This window comes from Aspergillus affinis, assembly GCF_023601865.1.
Source record: "Aspergillus affinis strain CMG 70 chromosome Unknown NODE_32_length_299506_cov_85_929706, whole genome shotgun sequence".
Taxonomy (NCBI): domain Eukaryota; kingdom Fungi; phylum Ascomycota; class Eurotiomycetes; order Eurotiales; family Aspergillaceae; genus Aspergillus; species Aspergillus affinis.
In genome coordinates, this window is record NW_026515813.1 from 195,974 (window position 1) to 207,027 (window position 11,054).

The 11,054-nt window shown below is 53.2% G+C and overlaps 5 protein-coding genes across 5 annotated transcripts; 2 read left to right on the forward strand and 3 right to left on the reverse strand.

The window, feature by feature from the left end:
* Positions 1-60: 60 nt before the first annotated feature.
* KD926_006311 (uncharacterized protein) lies at positions 61-936 on the reverse strand (the record flags this gene model as incomplete). The annotated part of the gene is made up of 4 exons (XM_053099293.1): positions 61-593; positions 669-749; positions 810-859; positions 914-936. 4 exons carry the CDS (start codon positions 934-936, stop codon positions 61-63), a joined length of 687 nt encoding a protein of 228 aa, XP_052956955.1.
* Positions 937-1,899: 963 nt separating this feature from the next.
* On the forward strand, positions 1,900-3,085 carry KD926_006312 (uncharacterized protein; the record flags this gene model as incomplete). The annotated part of the gene is made up of 3 exons (XM_053099294.1): positions 1,900-2,113; positions 2,171-2,621; positions 2,680-3,085. The coding sequence occupies 3 exons, from the start codon at positions 1,900-1,902 to the stop codon at positions 3,083-3,085; spliced, it is 1,071 nt and encodes a 356-aa protein (XP_052956956.1).
* A 1,510-nt stretch (positions 3,086-4,595) lies between these two features.
* Positions 4,596-8,035, forward strand: KD926_006313 (NRPS-like enzyme; the record flags this gene model as incomplete). The annotated part of the gene is made up of 4 exons (XM_053099295.1): positions 4,596-4,895; positions 4,985-5,223; positions 5,290-5,452; positions 5,528-8,035. The coding sequence occupies 4 exons, from the start codon at positions 4,596-4,598 to the stop codon at positions 8,033-8,035; spliced, it is 3,210 nt and encodes a 1,069-aa protein (XP_052956957.1).
* Positions 8,036-8,377: 342 nt separating this feature from the next.
* On the reverse strand, positions 8,378-9,495 carry KD926_006314 (acyl-CoA thioesterase; the record flags this gene model as incomplete). The annotated part of the gene is made up of 2 exons (XM_053099296.1): positions 8,378-9,280; positions 9,367-9,495. The coding sequence occupies 2 exons, from the start codon at positions 9,493-9,495 to the stop codon at positions 8,378-8,380; spliced, it is 1,032 nt and encodes a 343-aa protein (XP_052956958.1).
* Positions 9,496-9,923: 428 nt separating this feature from the next.
* KD926_006315 (uncharacterized protein) lies at positions 9,924-10,960 on the reverse strand (the record flags this gene model as incomplete). The annotated part of the gene is made up of 2 exons (XM_053099297.1): positions 9,924-10,696; positions 10,753-10,960. 2 exons carry the CDS (start codon positions 10,958-10,960, stop codon positions 9,924-9,926), a joined length of 981 nt encoding a protein of 326 aa, XP_052956959.1.
* Positions 10,961-11,054: the final 94 nt, after the last annotated feature.

Genomic DNA, 11,054 nt, shown 5'->3' on the forward strand with positions numbered 1-11,054 from the left:
TGTGGGCTGGAGGGGCTAATCAATGGGGCGATTTCATACTGTCACTGCTCAGTGTACACTCTAAGCCGCCATCACCGCCCTCCCGATCGTCCTGCGAATCACCCTAACGCTTGCCAATAGTTCATCCTTGGCCCTTGCGCCTGGGACGGTATGGCCTTCCTCATGGAGAAACACCGTGCGTTCTTTTGGATCACACAGGCCAAAGAGTGCCTCGCTTCCTTGACAGTATGCCTTATCAGCGCGGCCCCAAACGTGTGCGGTAGGGAACCCCGCCAAGAGTTGATCACCGTCCACCTCCGGATTCAATAACCTGACTTGACCGTGCTCCAGTCCGATGGGGTCAATTGGGTTTGCGCCAGAAAGGAATATAGCGCATTTGAAAGGCAGAGGCTTCTCGGGGTGGCGTATGGCTTGCTGGATGAGGTAGGTCGCCGCCAAACTACCGCCCATCGAAAAGGCCATGATTCCGTCGTACGGGCCCTCTACCTCGATAAAGCGCGACAATTCTTCCAGAGCTTTGAGCACGCTATCGGCCGATTCAACAGAAAAATAGTCAAAATACGCTTGACTGGTGGGGAAAAAGGTCCGAAGTTCTTGCTTTCAGATCAGTCTTCCGTGTACTCCGTACCGTAAGTTGAACTAATGTGGAGAACAGCTGACAAACATACCAGGGGCCAAAGGGGCAGGAATGGTTCCCTCGACAAAATCATAGGTGTGCACGCTGTTGTCTAGCTCATGTCTAAGAGCCGCTGCCAAAACACTTAGTCATCGACCGTGATATACACCATAGAATAACAGGGCAGACTCACCGATCTGGGATTCAAGAATCTGGGCAGTTGGCGTCCACTTAGTCACAAGCCTTATATGCGTGCAATTTCCCAGGAGAAGGGAATGTATAGGGTCAATCGCCTACCTGGCTGGTGGTGCCTCTACCATGGAAACAGAGAAATCGCATTGTGGCTGAATGATGAATTTTTTTCCTCGAGATGTTTGGACTCAGTAGTTCAACATTTGGAGTCTAAAATAGGCGCTCTTGAGAACGTCTTCCCTGCATTCATATCTCATCCAGACGTTCAATTTTCTAACTGATGGACATGTTCAAAATGAGCTCCGCCCGCCTTCCTACCCTAATGATCCAGTCCACCCACAGGTGGAGCCGGGGTTTTTGCACAAAATACCAGACACTAGTCACCACTAGTGATTGTTCTGAAATCTGAAGAATCCCCGCCCATCGACTAGACTTGGTAGAAGTGGCCTTTTGGCCCCTGCCGTCTCCGTGTGTACCGTCCGAGGCTATGGTCTACGCCACTACGGAGCAAAGACCAGAGGGTATGGAGTACGGAGTGGGTTACGGATACTCCTAAGCCGCTTCTCTACTTCCGATAATGATTATCACTTGTCTTGCCCTCAATTTTCAACCCACCCACGCCATCAATGTTGCTTTGTGATTTCGGCCCCTTGTCTGGTGCTGAATGTGCGCAATGATTTTTAGAAACCAATGGCTATGCGCAGAGTTTATTTCTCGTTGTATAAATTAGTTTCCCTTGTGAACGTTTTCCAAAGGTAATCAAATGGGAAACAAGGAGAGCAAGTGTAGAACGACCTCCACATACTCACTCGACTGGCCCCCAAGTTCGCACTTTCTCGGCATCTATACGCATGAAGACAGGGGTACCATCCATCCCATAGTCTCATACCTTTTCGGCCCCATCAGCTACAGCTGACATGCAGAAAGCCTGACAAAAAACCATGTCGATCGAATCTGGAGTTGCTCATGTTCTTAATTAAGGGAACATGTATCTTTTTCCCCTCTTGCTCCTGCATGCCATCTCTTCCTATTTCCTTCTCCCGCCTTATTGATTTGTACTTTTCCCTTCTCAATGCTCTAAGCCTATCACGATGGCCAGTGCCACGAATCTCTCGCTCGGCTACCTGCAGGAGTCCCAACAGGGAACCATTCTCGGTGTCGCCGTACTTTTCATCATTCTTGAGACCCTAGCGGTCGCATTCCGCGGCGTCTCTAAACTGATAGGCCGGTTGAATTGGGGTTGGGATGACGGGTTCATTGTTCTTGGGTTCATCCTTTGTATGGTTATCAATGGCTGTGCCATAGGTATGTTTAACTGCTCAGCTGGCAAAACCAAGATGTACGCAAGCTAACTCCTATCAGCGGATGTGCACCATGGCGGCGTTGGCCTTCACATTCAGCGTGTTGTCAAGGAGAGCCCCGAGAAGATCCCCGTTCAGGGCAAGTTTATGCTCGCCTTTCCAATCATCTACTTCGCAGCCGTCGTCCCGCCGAAAATGGCGATCATATACCTTTACCTTAGTGTATTCACACAAAAGCCGTTTCGCATCATCTGCTACGTGGTGGTCGGCATCATGGTTGGGAACTGGATTGGAACTACCGTCGCGGCATTCTTGTCTTGTCAACCATTGAGCTACTACTGGACGCAGGAGGGCACATGCTTCGATATCAATAGCTTCTTTCGCTGGGGCGGGTTTTCCAACATTGTCACGGATTTAATCATGATGGTCCTGCCGATGCCGGTGGTTTGGGAGCTTCATGCTTCCACTCGCCTGAAGCTAGGTATCTTGATCACCTTCTTGCTTGGTAGTCTGTGAGTCATCCGCTTGGTCGCTACTGTCAAAGCATTGCTAACATGGATTTTCTCACAGGGGTCTCATCGCTTCGATCATTCGCTTCGTCAAGTTCTACGTGACCGACGCACAAAAGGACCTAACCTGGGCGGGTGGTGATCTTGTCCTCTGGACGGTAGTCGAATGCGGCGGTTACCTGATCGCCGGATGTCTGCCCACGTACCGGCCTCTGGCTCGGTTCGTCGGGCGCAAGTTGCATCTCACGAGTGCCGGGAGTAGCGGAGACACCAGCGCACAGCAGAGCACAAGTGTCAGCAGCCGACGACAGAACAGCAAATTCCAGCGCATGGTCAACACCACTGACGACGAGGAAGACGCTATTGGATTGGTCAGTGTGACCAAAGGGGGCGAGTTGGAGGGAAAGAATGACACTACAGTTGAACCGGGGCAGATCATGGTCAATCACCACATCGACGTTCGATAATGTCGATACCATGGAGATGCACATACATTCTGCTTCTCCCACTCCCTCTTTCCCTTCTTTTTCTTATTTGTTTGTTTTCTTTTGTTTTCAGTGCCTTCCTGCAACCCTTTGCTCTGTATGGGTCAGGTCAGAATAGTCATATAGTATACCCCAACACGCAAAATTATCATAATCCCAAATAATTGCAGCATCAATTAGCGATCACTATCTTCCCCGCTTTCGTTCATGTCTATCTTCTTATCGCTCCCCTTGGTTCTAGGCACTATTAGTCTATTACAAGGATTACATACTACGGAGTACTGTGGACTAACTACTAAGTAGGAAGGTCAGAGCCTCAGGTGTCATCGAACGGCGGGCTTGGGCGCTCAGGCCCCAAAGTCCCGTGCAGATGTCAATCCTTATTTCCTTCCATCTCGCTCTCTCTCGGACTCTCTCCCTTCCCCTTTCCTCCCCTCTCCTCCCCTGTCAACGACCGACTAATTCCAGGCGACATATCCGGTTCATCACTAACCACCGAGGTTCGACAATTCAGCAAATCATTTTACTACAATTGTACCCCGGCTATCGTGTGGCTGGCACGATGCAGCGCGTTGACGTGTCTCGCCTTCTGGTTTGTTCGCTTGCGAAGAAAAAGGGCCTGGCGGTGCTGAGAGCAATCCGATTCGATTCCACTTTTTTACACCTTCCTTCTTTTGAGCCGCCGTTGGACCTCGGGGAGGGAAATTTCCGCCCGGGTGATTATCAACCATAATGGCCCCCAAACCCCCAACGACGCGTCTTCACCTAGCCGAATAGGGCCGTTTCTTAGCGGTACTCTATTTCCAGGCCAAACTCCTATGAGGATGGAGTAAATTGGGCCTTGACATCTCATTACTCCATTGAGCCAAGTTCCCAACGGGTGGACCCTTGGATCCTCTTTCCAACACCGCTAAAACAAAGCCTTGTTTAGCTTGTTACATACTTGGTACTTCGTGCTATTTCTTCGCGCCGTTCGCGGGTTCCTGACCTCTCGGAAATTGGCCAGCTGGCAGGCTGGCACTGGCAGCCTGGACGACTGGCGGTTCGGTTATCGCCCCCAAAATAAGTGGTTCCTTTTCAACGGCCGATCCTTACTTTTGGCGGGGCTCGTAATGTACACTGTAGAGGCTGGGTGGGCTGAGTAGGCTGAGCTATTGTGCAAACATGAGTTCCGATTCTGGACCAAAACCAAAAGTTCGTGCAGACGGAGAAGAGAAATGATGGCCCCCAGTTGACAATACAACAAAGAACAATCCATAATCCGTAATCCCGGTCACATTATGGAGCGGCTATGCAGGCCCAGGGAGTACAACCTCTGATTGTTGAGGAATAACGCCCAATAGTGCACGGTCACTATATATATGATTCCTTCGCAGCCACCAGTTTCTTGGTTTGGAAATCAAGCTCCTTCCTTCATCTCTTCTCCGCCCCTCTTCCCTGCTAGCCATTGCTTCGCCTTATATAAGCGTCTGATTTTCCTTGGTCAGGCATAATGACTGTCTCCCAAGACTCTACGTTCAACCCCCGAACGGAGCTACTCCCCCACATTGTCGACCACTATGCCAAGGTGAAGCCAGACGCGCTGTATGCGGAATACCCCAAGTCTCCCTTGACCTATGAACATGGGTATCGTCAGGTTACCTTCCGAGGCCTGGCCAATGCGATCAACGGCGTGGCCGCGTGGTTAACTGAGAAATTGGGCCCGGGGAATGGCGAAATTTTGTCCTACGTCGGTGCCAACGACGTGAGATACCCAGCTCTTGTTTTGGGCGCCGTCAAAGCTGGATATGTCGTACGTAAATCTTCTCTCCCTCTCTGTCGCTCTCTTTCTCCTCGAAAATCTGAGAAGCTGGAGTAAGAACAGATAGTTAACTATCCTAGATGTTTTATACGTCTCCCCGAAACAGCGTTGTAGCCCATGAGACCCTATTCAAGCAATTAAACTGCACAAAGTTCCTAGCACCCACTCCGCGCCCTCCTCCAGTAACCGCTATCCTTGATGCCTTCAAGATGGATGTGCTCGATGTGCCAAGCGTGGATGAGCTATTGAACACACCTTATCCCCATTTTGAATTCTCACGAACATATCCAGAGGCGGCCGGGGAAAGGCTGGTGGTAGTGTAAGTTATACCTGTTTCAACATGGTTGATTTGAAAGCCGAGTAGATTCTAAATGACTCCTTCCAGACACACATCGGGCTCAACCGGTATCCCCAAGCCAATCTTTTGGACCCATGATGTTGGCAACAAGAACATGGAGATGGGTGCTTTAGATGCGCCGGAAGGGTTTGAGATCCAGGACCATTGGATGATGAACAAGAGGGTTTTCTCAGCACTTCCACCGTTCCATGTAAGTGGAGCTTCTTTTACTTCCTTTCCAGGCACACGAACAAGTCCAGGCTTGCAGATCTAACGGGAAAATCAGGCAGCGGGTTTGGCTATGTTAACGTTTCTTGTTATGCCCGCCGGTGGCACGGTCATTTGTCCGACATCTGCCGGTCTCCCCTCCGCGGCAGGTCTGGTTGAGGCCATGAAACAGACCCCCGTCGAGGCGGCCTTGGTCGCTCCGTTCATGGTCTTGGAGATGGCTCAGAACCCGGAGCTCCTCGAATATTGCAGTCAGCATCTAAAACTCCTAGCATACGCCGGAGGTGATCTACCTCAGGCTATTGGCGATGCGGTAGCATCCAGGGTCAATCTTATCAACCGATATGGAGCATCGGAGATGGGATTACTAAACCTGGTTCACTCCGACACCTACCGAGACCGGCTCAAGGACTGGAGATACATGCATTTTCACCCAGCCCTGGGCGCTGAGTTTCGCCATGTGACTGGGGACGAGTATGAGCTGGTCTTTGTGCGCTCACCGGAGCGGGAACCTCATCTTATGATGTTCGCTGTGTTCCCAGAGCTGCAAGAGTATCACACACGGGACCTTTTCATCCGGCATCCGGATGAGAACAAGGCCGATCTCTGGCGCTATAGTGCCCGAGCAGATGACGTGGTAGTCTTCCTAAACGGAGAGAAGACAAACCCCATCTCAATGGAACAACACATCACTGCTTCCAATTCGGAGGTGACCGCGGTTCTGGTTGCTGGTGCCCAGCGGTTCCAGGCCTCGCTCATAATCGAATTGGGCGGTAAGAACCTCACCCCCAGCGAGCGAGCAGCGTTTATTGAAAAGATCTGGCCGAGTATCGAAGAGGCCAATGAGGTCTGCCCGGCCCACGCTCGCATCGCGAAAACTCATATCTTGTTCGCCACGCCTGAGAAACCGATGCTGCGCGCCGGCAAGGGCACTATCCAGCGGGCTGGAACTCTAGACCTGTACGCGCAGGAGCTCGAATCCTTGTACGCAGATGCCGATCGATTGACCTCTGAGGTTGATGGCGAGGCGACTGGTCCGGGTCGGGTCAATGATGGCCAAGTGGTGTCGGCCTTCATTCGACAGTCCCTCACCTCCATTACCGGATGGAATAAGGATAGCCTCAGTGACACGGAAAACTTCTTCCATCTGGGATTGGACTCGCTGCAAGCCATCACAGCAGCTCGATGGCTCAAGCGCGGTCTAAACTTCCCAAGCTTTACCCCAAATCTTATCTATCTCCACCCGTCAATCTCGGAACTGACACAGGCAGTCCTCGAACTCCAGAAAAATCAGGAAACTTCTGAGGAAACCAAGAAAGAAACTCGCCTCCAGGCCAGGAGCAGTCTACTTCAAGAGTTCCAAGACATGCTCAGGACTACCCAAGCCCAGTCCCAAACGGTGGTGCTGACGGGCTCGACCGGCACTCTGGGTACCTATCTCTTAGATGCCCTGTTGAAAGATCCTTCGGTTGCCCACGTTCACTGCCTGAACCGAAAGGCCGACAGCCTTGCGATCCAAAAGCAGAATAATAGCTTGTACAACTTGGATTGTCTTCTCGATCCTTCCCGCGTCAGCTTCTGGACTGCGGATCTATCCCAACAAAATCTAGGTCTAAAGCCCGACATCTTCAAAACCCTCCAGGAGACCACGACTCTCGTGATTCACAATGCCTGGGCTGTCAACTTCAATCTTTCTCTCTCGTCCTTCAAGCCTCACCTTGCAGGTGTCGTGAATCTAGCCAATTTCAGCTCGTCCGGCACTCAATCGCCCCGTCTATTCTTCATCTCCTCGATCAGCTCCGTTATGGGCCATCGTTCCGCATCTACCGTGACGCCAGAGGAGGTTATTCAAACCCAGGAGCCGGGACCCAACAGCTACGCCGATAGCAAGTACCTCGCGGAGCAAATCCTTGACCACGCTGCGCGGACGCGCGGTCTCCGAGCCTCGGTTGCCCGAGTCGGCCAGATCGCTGGCGCGGTGCGATCCGCAGGTCTCTGGAACAAGTCAGAATGGTTCCCCAGTCTGGCTCTCAGCTCCCTCCACGTAGGTGCCATCCCAGACACCCTCGGGCCTGCCCTCGACCGTATCGACTGGGTCCCCATCGACCTCCTCGCCGAAGTCCTCGTCGATCTCGCTCTCCAGGAACCCTCCTCCTCCGCGGGGCCCGTCGTCGACGTCGCCCACCCACTCAACCTCTCGCCCACAACCTGGGAGACAATCCGCCCTGCAGTCTCCGATACTCTCTCCACATTTGCAGGCGGAAAGCCCCTTGAGGTGATCCCCCTCCCGGCCTGGATTTCGCGCGTCCGCCAGGACATCGAAACCGCCGGCGGAAGCCACACCTCGCTCGGCGACGGCGACCTCCAGACTCTCCTGGACAAGAACCCGGCGGCCAAGCTGCTGGAGTTCTTCGAGAGTTTGACCCTCACGTCAGAGCCAGATAATGTCCTGGATACTCAGAAGACGGCAACGCGGAGCGAAAAGCTGCAGGCTGTGGAAACCATCAAGCCCGAGTGGATCCACAAGTGGGTTCAGGAGTGGGTGCAGCAGCCTTTGCCTAACTGATTTCAGTGTTCACCCCCTTGTGATCTGATGCAGAGGAGCTCGATTGGTGAATTTAATTCGTGGGATAGTAGCAGGTCGGATATCACCTACCTGAATGTTACTAGATACTAGCAATAGTAGGTAGATGGATGTAATATGACAAACCTGATGCAATTGACCTGGTAACTTGGTTTTAAATAACAAACGCTCTCGTTCGGAAAGGGCCTGCATAAATTCTAAGTAGTGTGTCTCTTCTCGACAGAGCAAGTCTATCACTGTGACTGAGTCTGCAAAAAAGAGGGTTCCAAAAACCATGGTTCAAATATATACATGAAAAATCCCAATATACAGCACTAGATCAATCTACCGTTCATACTCCTCATGAAGCAAGGCATCCGTGTTCGCAAACCCCTCGACCAGCTTCAACCCGCGCAATCTCTCCTGCTCAATACGCTCCCACGGCCACTCATCCGCATCCCACGACTCGACATTCGTCTTCCGCTCCGCCTCCAGCGTCTCGCGCGGCGTCGTCGACACACCATCCTCCAACTTCAACACCTCGCGCACCAACGACCCATCCACCCCCGACGCCATAGCCGCAAGACCCTCCCCAGCCGGGGTCCCCACCCCAGACGACGTCCCGGGCGTCTCAGCAGACACCTCGACACCCTCCGGCCGGAGCGGCAAGAAACCACTCGCACGCATAACCCGCTCGGGCGAAACCGTCAACCGCCCCTTCTTAATAACGTACTTACTCAACGCAGACGCAAGCAGCGTCCGCTTCCCGCCCTTCGTCTTCGCGGGCCGCAAAAAGAACGTCAGGATATACATCCACTTCTGATCCCACGCGACAAGCCGCGACTCGATCTCGTACCGCTCAAAGGGCTTGATCTCGCGCTTGAAGCTACAGAACACGGACCCCAGCGCGATGTAGATCGCCTTGCGTGTGGGAGCGGGTTTCCCTTCCCGCTGACTCGCGGCGAGGAGCTCCTCGTCGAGCTCTTTGCTGACGATGGTTGATCCTGGGGTATAGAGGCGGGTAGCGAGCGCGGTGCGCGCGATATCGAGGTCCGAGAAGTAGGTGCTGTTGGACTTGTGGAAGTTGTAGTCTGTTTCGAGGATCGGGGCGCGGGAGGTGATGCCGTAGGTTGCGAAGGCTGGGTGCGTGGGTTGCCCGCTGTGGTTGGCGATGGGGTTGCCGCGGGGGAAATGGGGGTAGTCGGATTTCCAGCGGATGTTGGAGACGAGGTGGTGGAGGATGCGGATCTATCATTGAGAATTAGCTTTGGGGTTCTTGATTTTTTGCGAAGGGGGGGGGTTCAATTGCCATGAGTCGATCAGGCACAACTTACATGCCATACAAAGGGAAGGTTCTTGATATTAATCACTGCTAGCACCAGGGCCAGCGTCTTCCAGGATAGGACCGGCGGTAGATTTGATAGCAGCTCCTGCACGCTAAGGGATTGTAGGACGCCCATCATGCGAATCGGTCCGGTGACGTGTCAGATCCGTTGATTGAAGAAAAGAAATTCTGCTATAATCTATAGATTTCAAAAGAAGACTGGGAAAGTTCGAGGTATGCAGCGACTGCCCCTGACGGCTTTGATTGCGACTATGGTTATCTGTCCCCGCAGGGAATCAGTCTCTCGTCAGCACGAAATCGACACCGAAGCGAACGGCCAAGAGAGCGACACGACTACGGAGGACCGCGAAATGGAGCGCCGACAAGAAGGAACGACAAGAAAGAGCGACGAAGGCAAATGCCAAAATGCGGAGGGAAAAAGAAAAGCGTTGGGGAAAGTCAAAAATGCCGAGGCAGTTCGCCTCACGTGCCGATAGTGATAGCTTATCGAGGGATGCAAACAAACAAACATGGCATTTATTGTCGTCATCATCGTATAAAGAATATCTAAAACAGCGCCATGCAGTTCGGAGGGCTGGAAACCCCTTGCGCATGATTCAACGGGCTACTCGACACGAAGAACGTCCACCGCCCCAACTGCTTGCACGTTTCCGCCAATCCGTCGAGATCGAACATCTCTCCGATCGGAAGACCCCAGCCGGTCAACAGGTGATGATGCAGATCAAACTCCGGGTTCAACGGCGGAAAGACCTCGAAGCTGACCGCGTCCGAGGCCACCGCCGCGAAGTGATTGTCCCACATGAACCGCAGCACGCCCTCGCTCTGCTCGATCCCGGCATGCTTGGGCGCTGACTGCTGGCTGTACGCCAGCTTCTGCGCATCGTTCATCGAGCCCCAGGTCTTGGGGAGTCCGACTCGGAGGAAAAAGATGTCCCCGCGCTGGAACTCGATGTTGCACTCGCGCGCGATCGCCAAGACGTCGTCCAGCGGCACCGCATGCTGGCTGAGCGCATTGACGGAGATGCCCTTCTTCTCGGCCCACGAGAGGTAATCGATCAGCACGCCTCGGCCGGCAATGCCCTTCTTAGCCCAGTACCCGATGCCAATGCGCGATGACTTGGGGTCCTGGATCTCCTCCGCCGTGGTCCCTCCGTAGAACACCCGTCGGCTCTGGTCCTCGGCCGTCGGGGCGGGAGCATTGTGGTGACGTAGCCCATCCCACTGGGAAGACTGCTGCGGGTTGAAGTGGTATTCGTCGTCGAAAGCAACACCCGGCATTACCCATTTAATGCGATGCTCAAAGGGCTTACGGCCGAAACCTGCGGAACCGGTGAACAGACAAGATCCGGATTCCTTTCAAGCAAAAGCAACCTACCTGGTGGGTTCAAGTTCTGGAGATCCCAATTCAGGCATACTCGTTCCCCGGTTTGGATCTGAGTCTGCGCCGCTTTGGCCACGATCTCGGGCGTGAGAATGCGCAGCATACCGAGTCCCTCTTCGGGCGACCCGGCCGGTGCGGGCCAGTATCGCCGCTTGTCGGGCAGATCGTCGTACTTTTCTGGCAAGTCGTTGATACCAGACATTATTGTGGAGTGGGTAGAGATGGTGAGGTAGGGTAAAACGTAGAGAGGAGGGTGATGGGGTGGAGAGATCAAGAGAAGTACGCAGGTGTAAAGA